Source organism: Rhinolophus hipposideros (genome assembly GCF_964194185.1).
Source record: "Rhinolophus hipposideros genome assembly, chromosome: 3".
NCBI lineage: Eukaryota > Metazoa > Chordata > Mammalia > Chiroptera > Rhinolophidae > Rhinolophus > Rhinolophus hipposideros.
Window position 1 is genome coordinate 46,621,965 of NC_138049.1, and position 19,053 is coordinate 46,641,017.

The 19,053-nt window shown below is 39.4% G+C and overlaps 1 protein-coding gene across 1 annotated transcript; it reads left to right on the forward strand.

The window, feature by feature from the left end:
• Nucleotides 1-1,471: 1,471 nt before the first annotated feature.
• On the forward strand, nucleotides 1,472-17,172 carry CD164 (CD164 molecule). The gene is made up of 6 exons (XM_081044583.1): nucleotides 1,472-2,611; nucleotides 5,491-5,580; nucleotides 6,917-6,988; nucleotides 8,428-8,463; nucleotides 12,142-12,186; nucleotides 13,651-17,172. Exons 1-6 carry the CDS (start codon nucleotides 2,440-2,442, stop codon nucleotides 13,815-13,817), a joined length of 582 nt encoding a protein of 193 aa, XP_080900709.1. The 5' UTR covers nucleotides 1,472-2,439; the 3' UTR covers nucleotides 13,818-17,172.
• Nucleotides 17,173-19,053: the final 1,881 nt, after the last annotated feature.

The following is a 19,053-nucleotide window of genomic DNA, read 5'->3' on the forward strand; positions in this document are numbered from 1 at the left end:
CATTACAAACTTTCTCTAACTTTGTTGAAACGTATTTCAATATTACCCGAGGTTTCACACACGTTGTTAAAATTGTATTATAGATGCCAGTTCTTGCTCTGGCGTGGTGAAAAGGACTTTGGAAGTCTTCCTTGATTTGGCTCAACAGATACCACGTAAATAAAATAGCTGATGCTTTTCTAGTCTTCAAACGAGTGAAATGTCTCCTTACAAGGACTAACAAAAATCTGAGGACTAGAGATGAATACCTAGATGACAAATTGTAAAACAATGGCCCCCACAGGGGGGTGTGTTCATCCTACAATACACTGGGGTATGGGAAGAAAACAGAACTTCTATTATATTCTTAACCTTAAAAACAAAAAGTTGACTAGTGCCTTCATTTGGCCTGGGTATCAGACGGTCGTGTGCTAAATAAATAATGTGCGAGAGGCGTCCTGAGCGAGGAGACAGTTCACTGTTTGAAGGCTGATGATGAGACCTCCTTTATTCACTTGGCTGTACTCATGCTTCTGGCCATAGCTTGGATCAGTCAAAAATCATTGTTGTTTACATCTGAGCAAATCTCCCACTAGTGTAGTCATTGTAACAAATGTACATAGTCATCAGGGTACAGAAGGACCCCAGTGATTAGAATCTGGGGAGTTATAAAAGCTTTCAAATTTAGGCAAAAAAAAAAAAAAAAAAAGTAAAGCGCTGACAAGAGAAAAATTCCGAGATCTCCTAAATTAAATTACAGCCCGCTCCAGGGTGAGAGGAAGAGACATGGGAAATTAATCAGTTGACAGCAAAAGACTAAAACCCACAAAATACTACTCACATGTCTGAATGTACACTGAAACTTTGAATCGACTTCCAGTTAGCATCCTGCTGAGGCATAAACTTTCTGGAGGGTTGCCCACAACCAACAACTACTTCTTCCCATGGACTATTCACCTTTCCTAGAACTCCCTCTGCTTCACCTTTTCCTGCCAGCCCTTTCGTCTATAGCCAGTGTAAATTCTTTCCAAACAACTTATTTCTGTCTGCTTCAAACTCATTGCCTAAAAGCGCCCCCGTCAAGCTCATGACGGTACCCATATTTGTCTCCCCATAAAGCCCGGCTGCTGATGGCTCGGACTGCATGTCCCCGGCCTTGGTCCTTTTTCTGGTTAGCATATGCTTTCACAAGCCCTTTCTTTCAGTGCACATTTCGATCTCCAATGTTTTAACAGAGCTTACGCCGTCATCTTTTTTTGGTGTTTTCATAGCAAGGCGGATCTCACAAAACCTAATCACTGTCCGTGTGTGATTTTACTAGGGTAGACCGTGTACTTCATATTACCTGGGAAATACAAATAGGTGAAACCAGACATGACATGCTTAGCTCGCATCACCTAATTTTCACCGTGTCCCACAAGCAGGGACGCGCTCGCGGGCGCGTGGGAGACTGGGCACCAGAGGGCGCTCGCGCTCAGTGACAGCCGGAGCCGCGAGGAACGCGGACCAGCATCTCGGCATCCAGAGCTGACCCCAGGCGAGCAGTGTGCTTCGGTCGAGTCCCTTTTCTGAATCCGTTTCCTCCCTTGGAAAGTGGCGGTAGGAACAGAACAGATGGATTTCCAGCTCAGATCGTCTCTGATTCCCTGACGGTCGTGGTAGCATCGACTGGCCGCCGCTACCGCTGGCTGAAGGAGCAAGACATTCGGAAACGACGGCGTGCGGCTCTGGCTGGAAGGCAGAGACCCACTTCGGTAGTTCGGCGGCGCGGATCGGGAGCCCCGGCACCACGAGGCGTCCCCATTTCCCGGGGAGTTCACGGGGTCACACCCAGCAACATCGGCTTTCAAGCTGAACATCGCGGGTCCTACTGAGGATCTACGCGACACCGTGGGGACGCGGAAGCGCAGGTTTCACCGCTGCTCAGCTTCCAGGCGCAGCGCGTGGAAACAACTTCCGCCCGAGGACCTCGAGTGGGTGGAGGCCGCACCCGGCCCCGAGGTCACGTGGGGCAGTGGGCGGGCAGCCTCGCTAGTGGCTCGGGGGACGCCGCGCGCCACGTCATGCAGGCCGTCCCATCCAAGCCAAGGTGGGAGCGCTCGCTGTCACAGGAGCGGGAGAAAGCCCAGTGGCGTCCTGCGGGGAAATCTTAGGGCAAATGACAGCGTTTCCCGTATTCTTCCAGCTGCTTCACTCCTGAACAGCCGCTTTGAGGGACGGCCTCCCTCGGCTCCTTCTCGACACCCGTGTCTCCCCTCCCTTCGCGTTGCAGTTGGTCGCTCCCGCGCCCCGCCTCCGCTCCGCGGCGCCCACGCCCGCCGTGGCCTCGGGGCCCTCACGTGACCCGAGCGTGCGCCCGCGGGGGGAGCGGAGTCTGGGAGGCGGCGCCGCAGGGGACGGAGGGACCGACCGAGACGGGTGAGCCGCAGCTTCCGCCGGCACACCAGCGCGGAGGTCGCGATGTCTGGGCTCTGCCGCCAGCTGCTGTGGGCCGCCGCCGGCCTGGCCGCGCTCTGCGTGCTGACCGCGGCGCAGAACAGCTCGGTGGCCCCGAACGTGACTTCAGCGGCCCCCAGCACGCCAGCCCCGACGCCTCTGACGACCCTCGGGCCAGTCACCACTCCAGCACCAGGTGGGCGCCCGCCCCACTGGCTTCCTGGGCTTTCTCGCCCGCCTGCCTGGCGGAGCTGCCCTCCCTGCCCTCGGTGCGCGGGGGGCCGGGGCGGCGGAAACATGGCGGCCGGTCGGAGTCCAGCCGGGCCCGGCCCGGGGCGGCCGGCGTGGGGGGGCGCCCCGGCGGGAGGGGGCGGCCGAGCCCCGCTGGCCGTGACGCGGTGTCTGACCCCAGAGTGTCCCTGTCCGGCCTGCTTGACAGAATAAGAGAGCCTCGTATCCCCAGCCTCGTCGCAGGCGCGGACGAGTGGACGTGGCTGCCGCCTGCGGTGTCGGCGGTGGGTCGGTGGGGAGGCGACGCGCCTCCAAAGTTGGCGCTGAGACCGAACTCCTGCTCCCTGGGGCTAGTCATCCGCCCCCCCAGGTCCTCCGGAGAGGGGCACCTCCGCAAGTTGGCGAAACAGGGAGAGGGAAACGGAAGACCTTAATGTTCGCTGGCTCTCGGGCTTGCGTTGAACAAAATAAGTCGCCTGGGATTTAATTACGTTAATTTTGCGGAGAGGTAATGGGATATATCCGAGGTTTGAGCGTTTAAGTAAACCTTTACACCCCGTGCTACGTGCAAAGAACGGAAAGCACTCATTCGCGTCCCTAGTGCTTCGTACGTGTTTCTCGTAGTGTTTTAGGCTCCACCAGAAGGTAGGTGGTGACACCTGGGCGTTGGGTGGGGAGAAGGGAATTCCCGGGACCGTCTGTTGAGTAGGTTGTGAACCTGGGATTGGAACATGGGTCTGTCGATTTTCTAGAACACACCTTTTGTGAGGCTCGGCATTCAGCTGGTTGAGGCACACACTGAATTCTAAAGAGTAAATTGGCAGTGTCGTGACAATGCAAAAAAAAAAAGTACGGAAGTTAAATTCGAAATAGTAAGGTAGAACCCTAGATACATAACACCTGAAATCTAGTGTGATTGGTTATTTCGGTTAATATTGGGTAAGGAGAACTGGCATCTTGACGGGAGAATGTCTGGGTTTTACCTTGATATCTTTTTTTCAGGCTGATCATGTTTTACAATGTCTCTTACCCAGTTTTTGCGTTTTATACAAGTTTTTAAAAAATATGCAGTAAACTTAAATGTTATTTGTTTGATTCAGAAAGATGTAACGGTAAAATTCAGAAATTTTTAAATGAAGGGACATTGCAGTACAATACTGGAAATTCTAACTGCACTGTTTTTAAGATGATAGAACAGAATATGTTCTACCTCCTGGTTTATGTGGAAGTTTCCTCTTAGAATTGTAGTTTTGAGGGCTTTCTTGGGTTTTGTTTTTTTCCAAAGAGAAGCTTGGAAATACCAAGTTAATTGCTTTTGTGTAATTTAAATGCGTGAAAGGAGATGATGTGTTTTTTCTGTAAGTAGTAGTTGGATAAGCTGCAGTTGGAAAGGTAGCAAGTTTAGTTCGTTGTAAATATCATTCACTATGCTACCCAAACATTCATCATCAAACACAAAAGATTTTAAACTGAGTTTTTATCTGTATACAAACCTCTGAAGAATTTATTTCTGCTTTGTGACCTATCCCCTCAGGGTACCATGTATGTCCCAGTCTAATGAATACTAATGATAAAGTATTGAAATGCAATGTCTCTGTGCAGAACTATTTTTTTTTTTTTTTTTTTTTTTTAGGTATGGAGAAAGCTAACGAGAATGTTTTTTGGAGGCATCTAGCTTCTAGGAAAATGGATAGAGCCCAATTCTACAGTCCATTTGTTTGTCCAGATACTGAATTGTAATTGGCCTTCTTTGAAGTCTTGTTTCTGGGCCATTTGGCTTAAATTATTGAGAAAGACCTTGCTAACTTGTTAAATTACATGTACATAAATATAGCCCCCTTCAAATGTGTTGTCTATTTACCCTTCAGTCATGGAGGACCCTGAAAAGAGTAGATCAGTTAAGAATGATGAATCTGGTTTTTTCCAGAATGGGTGTCATCAGAACTTGGGTTCAACCTGTAATACATCTTTATTACTCTTAAAAATTTTAGTGTCTCATCTGATGTTTTGGGGCAGTGATTTTTCTGTGTGTATTGTTGGCCTTACAGTCTTTTTTCCCCCAATACTTTTATTTTTTTAAGGATGCTTTAAAATGCCTCAAGAAATCCTGAGTGTCTTTGAAATAGTTGTCCTGTAAAAAAAAAAAAAAAAAAAAAAAAAAAGGTTGTTTAGGTACGTACCATGAAGTACTGAGCGTTCCCACTCGCTTATTTTCCCCCCTTTGTTTTGACTTGACATTTGGCTTCATATGTCGTTTAAAATGATGGGAATTTCTTAGCCAGTTTATAAAGATGTTTTTGTTTTGTGTGTGTGTGTGTTTAAAAAAAATCACATGAAATCTACCCTCTTAACAAATTTTTAAGTGTACAATGTTCACTATAAGCAGAATGATGTACAGAGGATCTCTAGAACTTTTCATCTTGCGTGAAACTTTATACTCATTGAACAGCAATTCTCCCATTTCCCCTCTCCCCAGCCCGTGGCAACCACCTTTCTACTTTTTGCTTCTGCGTTTGACTATGTTAGATACTTCTTATAAGTGGAGTCATGCAGTATTTGTCTTTCTGTGACTGGCTAATTTCACTTAGAATAGTTTCTTCAAGGACCATCCATGATGTAGTGTATGACAGGATTCCCCCTTTTTAGTGGATGAATAATATTCCATTGCACATAACACATGTTCTTTACCCATTCATCTGTCAATAGGCTATAAAGTTTTACCATTTCTCTGAATTAGTAACTCTGATACTGGATGTAATGCTTACTGTTGTTTAAAAAAGATAAGTAATACAAATGCAAAATTAGATGCCAAGTAATTGATTGCATACATCTCCCTCACCCCAGAAATCTGTGAACATCACAACAGCTGTGTTTCCTGTGTTAATGTGAGCTCTGAGACTGCTAATACCTGCTTTTGGATGGAATGTAAAGAAGGTAAGAAACTTGGGATTGTTTTAATTTTGAGAATGCAAAACTATTTGGTTATAACATTTAAAAATACAATACAGGATATTCTTGAACATTTGAAAATTATGTAGGACATTTAGGACAGTGCACTATTTATTTTGCAAATCAAATAACTTTTCCTTTAAAGTGCCAATTGCTTAACACTTCCCCCTAAAATTATTTCCTCTGTCTCCCATTTCCTCCTACCTTTAATTCCTTAGACTTGACTGTTAAGGTTCAATAGTTTTAAAGAAAGAGATTTTAGATCTTTAGAGGATACACTGAAATTAGCTGTGAAAGAAAGTTGTGAAAATTTCCACTGAAAACTTCTGCAGAAAAATATTTGAGGCATTTATCTTCAATATGCTCTGTCCTGCTAGGTGAACTTTAAAGAGACCTTGTGAAACTTGGATACTTAGATATGGGAGAAGAATGAGGTGAAAAGAGAGTTGATTCTTTCTTGTGCTTTTGTTAAGTTTTAATGTTACTTTTAACTGAGGGATGAAGAGTTAGATGGAGATAACTTTGAAATGCCGATAAGGTTTTTGCTAGAACCATAGGATTACAGCATATTCTGTTTTCTTCATGTAAGTTGATTGTATTTTTTTTCTTATAAGTAAAACTATCAGTTTTTTTATATATATAAAGAAATAGCCAAAGCTACATGTTAGACTTATTTGTTCTTCATTGAAAAATTTAAGCGCTCTGGAAATTATATCACTAGCTTAATTTGGGGTTAAGTTTACTTTTTTGTTGTATAAGACTCACTTTTTTTCTTTTAAGGTCATAACATGGAATTTAAAAGTGCACCCCTCCATGTTTGGCAGAGTTGGCAAGTTTTAGAGATTAAATGTCCTACCCATACTCTTGCTATAAGTGTCCATCTAGGCAGTCAGTTTTAGAAAGTGTAGAAGACTAATGCAGAGATCTGGAACAGAGGACTTATTGCCACCATCAGGGCACCGCCCCTGTTTGCTAAGCCTTTATTATATCCTGACAGTTGTTCCTACTGACTCAGCCCTCTTATGGATTCTAGCAGTCTTCCTTGTATGGTAGCCATACCACAATTCTGAGATCTAAGTGTTTCTGATTTATCTGTTCAATGTGTTCATGTGGATTTTAAAAGAATAATATTTGGAGAGATCCTGCGTAATATTTCTGAAACTGGGAAAAAGAATTACAGCATTTTGTTGGTCAGTGGATGGACTTTCACAGTGTTTATGCCTCAGTTTGCTGTTTGGAAGCAATTATGGAGCTTAGTAACAAAGTCAAAGATAATATAAGTGAGTAATTGGTGCTGTTTATCTTTTTTATTTCATAACAGGTAAAAGCTACTGTTCACATAATTCAACAACAACTAGTTGCCAGGTGGTGAACGGAACAGATTTCTGTGCTGGTAAGTATTCACATCGGTTGCTGGGGAAGGTGGCTACAGCCTGGTGAGGAAGACCATTGCTTCCGGAAGTCTGATTTCACTATTTGGTTTGAAGCATTTCCATAATTCTAATCTTGTTAGAAATTTGAATATGAATAGTATATTTATATTGATTGCTAAAAGGACAATGTTTTGAAGCGTGGTTTAGTGATTTGGCTATATTGTGGAATGCTATAAGTACAGATGCTATTTCCTTTACTTTTTTCCCCCCGTTTTTCTAGAAACTCATTGTAGTGTAGCCCCTCTCTTTATTTGCCGGGAGAACCTTGTTCTGGCACTTACTTGGGTATGATACTGGTGATTGTCAGTCTCCAGCATAGTTTGTCCTGTGGTTAAATGAATCTTCTCTGTATTCATCCATTTTATGGAATTCAATTTGAGGAACTTCATTACATTTTAACATTTACTCTTTGCCTGGGAAATAGTTAAAATTCTTAGCTGAAACAGCTGATTTTTCTAAGAAGACTCTAATAAGAAAGTCAAACTCCTAATTTGGTACGTAGATAAAAAATAGAGCAAAAGGTTTTTTTGGAGAGTGTCCGTAACCTTGAAAGACTACCTATAACTATTTAATTTTGGTAGGAGTTTCCCCATCTCAACTTGAACTTTGTGACTGAAAATTTCATTATTATGAGATCAGTTACAACCTACGTAGAGTGCATGACATGATGTAGGTGGTAAATGAACAAACACTTTAATAGTTATTTTAATGTGTGTTAGAAAAAGCTGGTAACTATACCAGACCTATGATTTCATGATAACATTGCTTAGAGACAAGAGTAAAACATTTTGAGACATTACGGAAAAACTGAACAAGTAATTGTACTTATTTGATGATGTGTCAGTTAGAATTAGTTTTGGCTATGAAGGGACACAAAACCAAAAATTACAATGGTTTCAGAAATAGACTTACGTTGCTGTCATGTAGAGGAAGTCTAGGTTCAGGTGCAGCTAGAGGGCTACAGTAGCAGCTCTACAACTGTTAGGGACCCAGGTTTCTTCTGGGTTTTTACTGTCATTACTCAAAAATGGCTTCGACCTTATTATCCTCCAAGGTAAGTTCTCATCTTTCAGCCATCTGATTGGTTTTTCTGCCTGCAGGAAGACTAAGGTAAGAGAGAGGCCCATATCTTCCTTATACGTACTTCCTAGAAGTTACACGTGGTAGAAGTTACCTAGCTGTAGGGGAAGCTAAGAAAAGTCTCTGCTGGGGAGAGGGAAATAAATGTCACTGAAAATTGGAGCTTCTGTTTCTAAAGAAGGGGAGACCAATATTGGGTGAGAGCAGCTGTCAGTCTCCTTGACAGGTGTACTCAAATGACTGCAGGTTAGGAAATAGTGTTATAGATAATGATATTTTAGACATCTTTGACTTACAAGTTTGTTTGTTTTTTAAATAGCACCCACGATTGCTCCTTTGCCAACCAATTCTACAGGTAATACAAGATAATTGACTCTTTCCTTCTTTTCCTCCTTTCAAGATATTTAAGAATTCTTGATGGATAGCGTTTTTGTAATTAAAGACCTAAATGTGTTAGTACAATTTTAAAAATTAGTAGACATATTTAATCTTGGACCACGTAATTACATTAATGTGTACTGTTTGTGACAGTGACAAACAACTTCAGTATTTCACATTCATTGAATCTGAGTGGATTTGCTGCAGCTTTGTACATTGAATCTGCAAACTATTTTTTGTGGGTTTTGTGGAAAACTTGGGAAATACAAAAGCCTAAAGGAAATTAAAATTCCCTATAATTCTCATATCCAGAGGTAGACCAAAACGTTTTAAGTGATTTAAGTTTTCTAGTCTTTTCTATGTGTATATCTAAATAAATAAACTTAATATGAAATTGGATAATGTGTACCTGCACATTTGAATTATTTCCCTTTTACTGCAAGCATTGTCGTACACACTTTACCCATCCTGTTCTTGATTGAATAGTTAGGTTGGAACATCTTATAGGGAAATACTTGCTGTCATCTCTGATAGGATTGATTCGAACAGCATTCCTAAGTCAGAGGATATGATTATTATAAGTCTCAATACCGATTGCTTTCCAGAAAGATATACTTTTCATTCCCATCAACAACTTGAAAGTTCCTTGCCACATCTTCAATAGCATTAGATAGTATCTCCTTTTAAAAATCTTCACTAATTTGATAGGAAGAGTAAATAATTAAAAACATCTTCTCCAGTACAAGTACTAGGCTAGATGGTAGGGATACAGAGACAGAGTGAGACAGCATTTTCACAGAAGGAACTGTGAAAGAGGTAGGGAAGCACAGTGTGTTACGGAATTTGTAGGAAGGTGTGTGTGTTGAGTAGCGTGGCATATGTGGTGACAGCTTCTTGAAGATGTTAACTGACCGAGTCTTGAAATTGCCCTGGAAAGAGAATGAGGAGAGTTTCCCAAGCGGAGTAGGGTGATCACCACATGTGAAGTGGATGTAAAAGAGTGTGATGAGGTCAGGGAATTGCATTTGGAGTGTTCAGTACGAGGAAGGGAAGAGTGAAGCTGACCAATCTACTAGTCAAGAGCCATATTTGAAGCATGTAGGTCATATGATGAGACTGGATTTTAATAAAATGACTTATTCTGACAATGCGGAACAGAGATTGGAAGGAAAGGAGAGTGAACACAGCGATTGCATAACTTGTTGCAGTAATGGAAGAGTTGCAGATGTATGCAAATAGGCCTAGGAAATAGAAGGCAGAGGACGTGGAGATTGAAGTGATGGGAGAGTTCTCAGCTAAAGGTACAGCTAATCAGTGGAGGCAGTAGTGCAGTCCACTGGGGCAACTCTTAGGTGAATAGGGTTTGAGGGCCCAACTCTGAGGAACGATAATGTCTAAGGGGTGGGAAGAGGATTGGAGAGGAACTGAAAAGTGAGAAAGCCCAGAGAAGAATGGCACAGGAACGGTGCGTGTGTGTTTTAGTTGTAGTTTTTCAGAGGAAGGAGTGGGCACGTGCTGTAACAAGGACAAAAACTCATTTTGACAGACTTAGGCGGTGTGAGCGAGCTTGTACCAGCTGGTGCTGGGTAGGGTGCATAGCTTTTTCAAAGGCACGGTCAGTGATACCATGTTGGTAGCTTGAATTACGGCTACAGTGGAAATAGTCACACCATCTGCAAGTGCTACGAAACTTATTTTGGAGAGCACACAGTGGTGTGCTCATAAACCTTCAGCATCCATTAGAAGTCATTGGTTAGGAGGGTATTAAAGGTTGCTTAAAGCGGAGATGTTGAGAGAAAACTAATTTCCAGAAGGTGGGGTGTGAACAGCAAGGGACAGAGAGGGAAATGATTTCCCCCAAACCGTTGTTGGTCCACTTTTCATTTTTTTCCTTGAGTCTTGATGTAATTTCTCCTGCTTGCTGTACCCTGGGTTCTCCTGTGAACTACCATGAGTCTCTTTTGTTTTCTCTGTTTCTGTAAAGAAAGCTAGGGCTTGCTGGCAGAAAATGCATCAGTTGAATGACAGTTAATGGTTAAAACAACAAGTTTTATAAATATTAAAAACATAAATATAAATAATACACTAGAATGACTAAATTATGTCAGAAATGTAGAGGAAAACATATTAAGTGGAGAATAAACCATACTAGGTAGTTCTAGTACTAGTTTTTTGTTATATACATGCCTAGAAAAATAGCTGGCAGGAAAAAACATGTTAACCAGAGTGATGAGGTTACTTAAATGTTTTTACTGTATTTTCTAAATTTTCTATCACCAATAGCAGTTTTTATAACCTATGAATTATTTTTTTAAATGAAAGGAACTTATAGTAGGTCAGTGGACGTATATTTCCGAAGTAGTGCCTGGTTTTGAAAACTGTTAATGTAGTACTTTAGTGAAAAGTAGAAGTGTGTAAATGTTTTGCTCATTTACAAAAAAAGAATTAATTACTATATTCAGAGGGTGGGGAGTGAGAACTAAATAGTAAATTTGTGAATTTTTCCCCTAACATTGTCAGACAAAATTAGTAATACGTTACAAGTTTGAAAAATAATTTGATATGTGTTTAATTTGTGAAGTATAATTTTTTGCAGTTATGCAGAATGTATAGGGAACAAAAACTTCAAAGGGATTATAAATCTTAAAATAATCACACCCTCTAACCTGGGGATTCTGTGTAGGGATCAGTCCTATCAGATGAGAGCGAATGTTTCCCTGTAAGATGTTCTTAGCATGGAGGAGTGAGAGGTGACCTAACTGTCCACCTAGAGCAGGGTGGGTAAAATGTGCAGCAGTGAGAAAGAAACGGACACCAAGGTATGTGCAGACATCCATCCGTGTTATTCCTTTATTGGTATCCATCAATAGTGTCAGTACTAAGGGAAGTCTCTTAGTGTAGTGCTTTAGTTCCTAAAATGTTACAGTTGGTCTCTTCCTATGAGTGCACATTTCTTTAGAGGCATCATCAGATCATTATTTGAGCTCTTGTAGTAGGGTAGACTAGAGTTGACCTAAACTTGGGCTCTTTTAATCTAAAATGGGGGAAACTATGGCCCCAGGACACCTGTTCTTACAAATAAAATTTTATGGAAACACAACCATGCCCACTTATTTGCATGTTGTCTTTGGCTGTTTTTGCACCACGGAGCTCACAAAGCCTAAAATAGTTACTTTCTGCCACTTTAAGAAAACTTTGCCCACCCCCTGAAATGAAGATAAGCCCATCTTGATACCTATGTAAGAAAGACTGAGTTGCACTTGTTTCTAAGCTTGACTCTAAGTTAATAGTTTTTGTCTTAGAAGCGGTTTTATAAAGAACCTTTAGTTCTCTCACCTGAACACTGATTATTGCCTTTTTGTGTGTCTTTTTGCAAACTTTATCCAGGTGTATATATTGATTTTACATATAGATGTTAATTAACATGGATACAATTTTATTATTGCTTAATGTTATAAAATACATTTAAAAGCTAGTATTCTGGATGTGTAGGTTATGCTAATGAACCATTAACCGAAATTTGGTCTTTATTCTCTAAGAAATTGAAAGCATGTTGAAGTTGGTGGCATTATTTTAAAAAGACATAATAGATGCTAGATGACTGATAAGTTTAGAAATTAAACTTTTTAATACATTTTTTTTTTTTACATTCCAGCTAAAACCACAACTAAGCCTTCCTCTCCCACAACTGTTGTGCCAGGTAATTGAGGTTTTTAATACTAACTCTGAGGTAGGATGTGTGTGTACTGTTGCCTTTTACTATTTCTGCCATCCTTTTCCAGGTTTTTTCATGAATGGTTATGAACTGAAACTCATCTCTTATATTTAGAGGACTATAATAGTTGGCCGTTAAATCAATAATGATGAGTTTGCTGAGTCCTCTTTTAGTTTTTTAATATGTAACTGTATTTGGCATTATACGTTGGAATTAAATGATAATTTTTCCCCCAAACCCTTTTAGTACAACTTGTAGGTGAAATCTAATTTCTTTTCATAGTAATTTGAGTGAAGATAATATAGCTAGCCTTTTTACTGAGAAATACGTAAAAAGCCAGATCACCAAACATGCACCTTAGCCATATTTCTTACCCTTTCTTAAATTCCTTTATAACTCTTGAAAGTGCATGTGAAAATTAACTTCTTACTAATGATTTGACATGTTACATACTAAGTTATATTTAGGTTATGCCATAGGACATAGTAGGTACACAGGTTAGGAATCCTTCTCTCTATTCATGTTTAAAATACTATTGTTTTGATTCTGATGAATCTTTTATAATTTCTGGATTCTTTTGGCTTCATTCTTGTGCTACCTTTCTCTCAGTTTCAATGAAGCAATCCTGTCTTGACAAGAAGAAATACAGAACAGTAGTAATTAATTTTAAGGCAGGCCAACTTATTGTACAGCTACCAGAACCATTGTTTATTTGATAATTCTGTTTGAGAAAGAGTAAAATTTCTTCTAAGTACGAAAAATTGCTTTTTATTAAAGTGGATGGTGCTCCATTTGAAATGTTTTACTCCCTGAAAGGAATTTTTGTTTTGTTTCTTCTTGAAACATTTCACTCCCTGAAAAGGAATTCAAATTTTTATGCTGTTTTTCCCTCATGACTTGGTAATACTTTCTCATAATGTAAAATCTGCAGAGTAAGATTTAAGATACCTTTAATAACAAGTTCTTTTGCTTGTTGGAGTTATAAATTGCAGATGCTTAAGATCATTTTTGTAATTTGAAAAATTGCAACCAAATTTATTTACCTTATATATTTAGTAAAATTCAAAAGTTGTATGAATTTTCAGCACAAATATTAATATTTACTCCAGCAATTAAGTAAAAATATATAGTCTGAAGAATTGCAAATTTTTAAAGTACTTCAGATGTTCCCAGGGCATAATTTATAAACCAGGAGAGTCTTTTTCTGCCATTTTTATTTTTGAAATTGTATAGCTGCATTGACCACTTGATATCACTGGATGGAATGAAGAATAGGATTGATAAATAATTGTCTTCCTCAATTAGAGATGAATTCTAGCTGTAAAGACTTGACTCAAAAGGAAATACTTTATAGAATTTAACACTTGGCAAAATAGGAGCTCAGGTGGGTCTTGAAATTATAATAGAAGATCATAAGATTTATTACCTTTATTTCTTCTGTCCTAACAGGTACAACTAATACCACTTTAACTCCAACTTCACAACCTATACGGAAGTCTACCTTTGATGCAGCCAGTTTCATTGGAGGAATTGTCCTTGTCTTGGGTGTACAGGCTGTAATTTTCTTTCTCTATAAATTCTGCAAATCAAAAGAACGAAACTACCACACTCTGTAAACAGACCCATTAAATTAACAAGGACTGGCGTATAACTCACTGAAACCAAAATACTATCTTTCAAGATATCCCACATGGAAGACGCTATTTCAGGATCTTTAAATTTTCCAAGGATGCATATAGGATATTTTGGAACATCGTCCTTGAAGAAAAATCAGTTAAATCATTTTGCTCAACAGGAATATTTAAATTACTCTGCATGAATCCTGTGGCTGTCTTCTTTTATTTTAAATGGCTGCTGCTGTGGGATTATGTTCTTTTTTCTTGACATGCCAAATGTAACTATAAGTGATGGAAAACGTTGTCCTGCGCAGAAAACCTCATGACTCTTTTGGCAGTTTAAATTTAGTCATTTTTAAAGCCTGAAAGCTGCATTATTTTCATCCTAACTCAGGATGTAGTTTAGTGACCAGAATTGAGAAGAATGTGCCAAATGAGCATCAGTCAGATGGATTTGGGGCTGTCATTTCAAAAGTGGAGTAAATTTTTAAATTCAGTATCCTAAGAGTAACTATCCTTAGAGTAAAATTTTGTGCTTGGTAACAGTTATTTTTTCTACATTAGAAATAAGATGCCACATAGGGAATTACATTCCAGATTTAAAGAAAGGAAAGAATACAAACCATTAAAGTATAACAGGTTATTGTTAATACTTGTAAAGCACCTTATATCATTGAGAAAATAAAGAACAGTGCCTTAAAAGACAGAGTGAAAGGTACACTGTAACTTAAAATGTTTGTGATTTGTCGTTTCTCATTAAGGAAGGTAAACGTTTGGTCTGAGGATGTAACTGTTGACGTGAGCAGTAGTAAACTTGCTTTTAGATGACACACTTAGTATTTAATTGAAAACCTATTTTATTTTAGACCTGAGTAACTTAAGCTAAAGGATGTTATGCAAAGTTGAAAGCCTTCAGATATTGAACCTCCCAACAATTTTCTTACGGCTGTTAAAAAATATATAGAGATAAATTGATTTAATTATATTTTCCTTTGTACTTCAAAAAAGTATCCTAACACTGTTGTACCTCAAAAGGATTTTCTTGAAAAGTCACTTCTTTCATTAAGCAAAAAGGAAATGATAAGTTGTTTTAGAATCATTTACTAACTCTTTAAGTGAGACAGTTATTTTGAGACTGTAAATATGACCAGTGTAATTTCAGAAAATTGAAGAATTTTTGGTTGATCAGATTATGGTAGATGTTTAATGATGATTGATTGCCCTGGATAAACGGATTGTGCTTTCTCTTTTATTCCTCTCTCATCCTTCCTTCTTAGTTTTAATTCCCGCAGTATAGTAAGCATGCGTACTTTTATTTCTTTAGTTTTCTTAGTTTTAGAAGGATACTTCTTGCCTTTGACATGCTGGGTTAGTTTCAGAGGCTTAAATTAGTTTAAAATGAGCTCTTTTCTAGATCAAGAAAGTTTTTTTGTTTTGTTTTAGTTTATTAGCCTATAGTGGCTGAGTTTAGCCCTTGGTTTTCAGTATTTTATAGTAGTAATGACAGGTTGCTTTGGTCAATTTCATCAGCCAAAATTCCTTGCATTTAGATAGAGGTTCTTAAAATGAAGATTTACTGTTTTTTTTGTTACTTGCTGGTACAGTTCAAGTTTGTTTTACTTGCACATTTGTACATACACGTAATGTTTTCAAGTGCCTTAATTGTTTAAAATCTCTGGCTTCAAAGGTTTTTGGGAAAAGGTTACTTCACATTTTTGTGTTTTCTTGAGTAGTAATCTAGGTACCTCACAAGAAATTTTTATTATGGTGCCATGGCTGTTAGTTTTTAGTGAGTGCTATAACATACAAGATTCATTTGAAAGTATGCAGAATTTTCATTCCTCCCAAAGTGGCAAAAATTAGCTATAGTGGCATAATTGTCATTTACCTAGATACGAATACCTTGTCACACATTAATGTCAACACACAGCAATTTTTGTGAAAGAAAATGTAGCTGATGAAGTGTCTCATTTTCTGTCATGTTGAATACTGCTCTAACAACAAAATCATATGAAACCAGTTAGATTTTGCAAGACGAGCTCTTCCAACAGAACTCACAGCCTGACCTCCCTTTCTTTTAGCAGTTTAGTATCTGGAGCCATTAATAATTTTTGGGTTTTTTTAATCCAGAAGGTATATAGAAACCTTTTCAGATTTTTCATCTGATTTGTTCATGCAGATGTAGTTATATCAAAATACCTTATTTTACCTTAAGATATTTGTTGCACAGGCAGACACTGCTGTATTTAGAAATTTCTATTTCAGTTCATTAAAAACTGCAAAACCAATCTGTATCATGTTATCACTGATTTTAAATAAATCTACATGTTTATTGAATCAGTCTGTTCTTTTTATTAACTGAAGTATGTTTTTGCTTTTTAATTATGACATTTAATGCTAGTGAATTTATTAGTCTGTTTGGGGATGGGTTGTCTATTCAATTTTTATTGTTTGCCAAGACCAGCACATAGTAACTAAGGTACATATTCATCAGTGGAGAACAGAGCCTTAGAAATGATAGCTGGAGGGAGGACTTGGTATGCCTGTGTGAGTGACGCAAGTTGGTCTTCCACAAAACAATAGAAATTCACTTAGGCTCTACTAAGTAACGAATTTATGAGACTACTATTTGTTATAAATCTGAAGGGCTTATTTGTAACTGCCTTTTTAGTTCAGATTACATGTAAAGTAAAATTGGGCTTCTGTTTCAGTACTCTTGGTATAAATATCTAGTACTAAGCCACATGCTAGTATGTGAAATCAGGTACTTTAGGTCCATGTTTTGGCTAAGATTGTATTAAATCATAGAATTTGGACTAAAAAGAGAGAATACTCCCCTATAAGCTTTAAAACCCAGAAGAGTGGACTCAGTAATTTTGCCGTAGATATTAGGAACTTTTGGTTTCATATCAGCCTTATATACTGTGAAGTTTGGTAAATATAAAACTGCCAAGCTCGAAGTTGCCTAAAATGTTGCTAGAGGCAAATTATTTGAAAAGAATGGGGTTCAAAATAGTTTCTTTAGATAATGCAGTCCTATATACTTAACACCCATGTAATTACCATTTCTTGTGTTCTCCGTTATTTTACTACCGATAATTTACCTTGTGCCTATAGAATGTTCTTTAACCTTTAACATTTCTAGTTATGATGGTACAGATATTGTTGATGAATTCTGAGTTTCTGTGTCTGCCTTTGTTTTTGAAAGTTGTTTTTATTGGATATAGAATTCTAAGTTGACTTTATTTGCTTTCAGCAGTTGAATGATGGCCCACCGTCTTCTCATATTGTGTCCCATGAGGAATCTTTCATCTTTGTCTTGTTTTCCTCTGTATATAACATGTTTTTTTCCTCTATTGCCTTTTAAGATTTTTCTCTTTATCACTGGTTTTGAGCAATTTAATTATGATTGCTATATGTCGCGTCCCGCGCAACAAGGGCAGTGAGGAGGCGAGAAGGGGCGGTTTGGGTTAAGTTTTTAAGAAAGAAACAAACAGAGACTTAATGCTGTTAAATCTCTCCGAAGGCCAGGGGTCTCTCAGTCTCAGAGGACTGGAGCCCTGAACAAAGCCGACTGGAGGCTTTTATTGATAAGTATACAAGGGAGTAGCAGTGTTTTTGGCACGGTTTGTGAGACTCACTTATCACGTTATAGAAACATCCCAAGCCAATTATTTTAACCTTCACACAGCCGAAGCACAAGTTCCCATGATGTCTTACCTAAGGTCTGTACCTTCTCAGGGTCAAGTCTCTCATATTGTAACAGCTCCGTTGAGATAAGTAGAGAGGACTGATCTTTGTTGTCCTCATGACTTTTCTCACAAACAGCTGCAAGGGAAAAGCCAGGGCGCGCAACAGACTTTCCCAGGCAGGGGGAAGGGGAGGCAAAGCCCCTTCCCTTATTTTTCTAAGGTAGCTCATTAGGGGTCCCCACTCGGTTCCGCCTGGCTTAGGTTGTATCTCCCGTGAGATATCTTACCCGTCTTTGGCTGCAAACCATCTTTTGAGGACCAGACAGAGAGACATAAGGTGTAAACACAAGGATGGAACAGAGTCCCAGAAAGGCACAATCTCACAAACTCTTCTTTCCTTAAGGAAAGACATGGAGGGACAGTTGGCTAGGCTGTTGTGTGACTACAGCTATACTATTATTTCTTGTGCTTGGGGTTCGTTGAGTTTCTTGGATCTATGGTTTTCATGAAATTTGGAAAATTTTCAGCCTTATTCAAATATTTTTTTGTCCTTTCCCTTCTCTCTGGTGGAAACTCTACACAGGCTGCTACAAGTTGACCCACAGCTCACCCATGCACCGTTTGGTTTTTTTAAAAATCTGTTGTTTCATGTAAAATTATTACTGTCTTTGAGTTCAGTGCTAAGGCTATGTGTTTTTCATTTCAGATGTCTTCATTTCTAGAAATTTACTTGGGTGTTTTTATGTCTCTACATACTCAGTCTTTTTAGTTTTTGAACATACAGGATAATTTTGAATGCCCATGTCTGCTAATTCAGTTTTGGTTTTTGTTTTTTGTGGGGATTTTTTTGCTTATGGATGGGCCATATTTTCCTTTTTCTTTGCATGCTTGATACTTTTTTATTGCATACCAGATGAAAATTTTAACTTGTTGGGTGCTGGTTATTTTTGTTCTGGAACATAAATACTTGAAAACAGTTTGGTCCTTTCAGGTCTTTTTTAGGTGAGAGCACCTAACAGCATTTAGGTGCTGTTAGGTGCATTTGTTCTAGGGCTCATTTCCCCCAGTTCTGAGGCAAGACCCTTCTGAGTATCCAGTGCCCTATGGATTGTGAAGCTTTCTCGCCTGGACTAGTGGGAGCAGGCTCTAATGCTAGCCTTGTGGGGCTCCAGGGACTGCTTCCTCTAAACCTTTCCCCAGTGATGGGTATTCTGCCTCATGTGCTTTGCTGACAAATACATTGCTGGGTACTGGAGGGCCACCCTTGCAGATCTCTGGAGTTCCTCTTTTCAGTGGCTGTCTCCTTGGTCTTCTCTGCCCTGGGAACCCCAGCTGCCTTCATCTTCCTGGACTTTCAACTCTTACCTCCTCAACTCAAGTCTAGTAGGCTCAGCCTGGGTTTTCCCTTTCTAGCATCATGGCTTAGAAATTCAATACAGGAAGCTAGGTTAATACTAGTTTCCTGTCTGCCTGAAGACCACTGTATTGAAAAATATGGTTTCATATGTTTTGTCCAGTTTTCAGTTGTTTCAAAGTAAATCCAG

What these genes read in the sequence shown, in the direction of transcription:
- CD164 (XM_081044583.1), top strand. Translation starts at nt 2,440, where the DNA reads ATGTCTGGGCTCTGCCGCCAGCTGCTGTGGGCCGCCGCCGGCCTGGCC. An exon ending in CGGAACAGATTTCTGTGCTG is followed by an intron (nt 6,989 to 8,427) that starts GTAAGTATTCAC and finishes TTTTTTAAATAG; the next exon opens with CACCCACGATTGCTCCTTTG. An exon ending in TCCCACAACTGTTGTGCCAG is followed by an intron (nt 12,187 to 13,650) that starts GTAATTGAGGTT and finishes CTGTCCTAACAG; the next exon opens with GTACAACTAATACCACTTTA.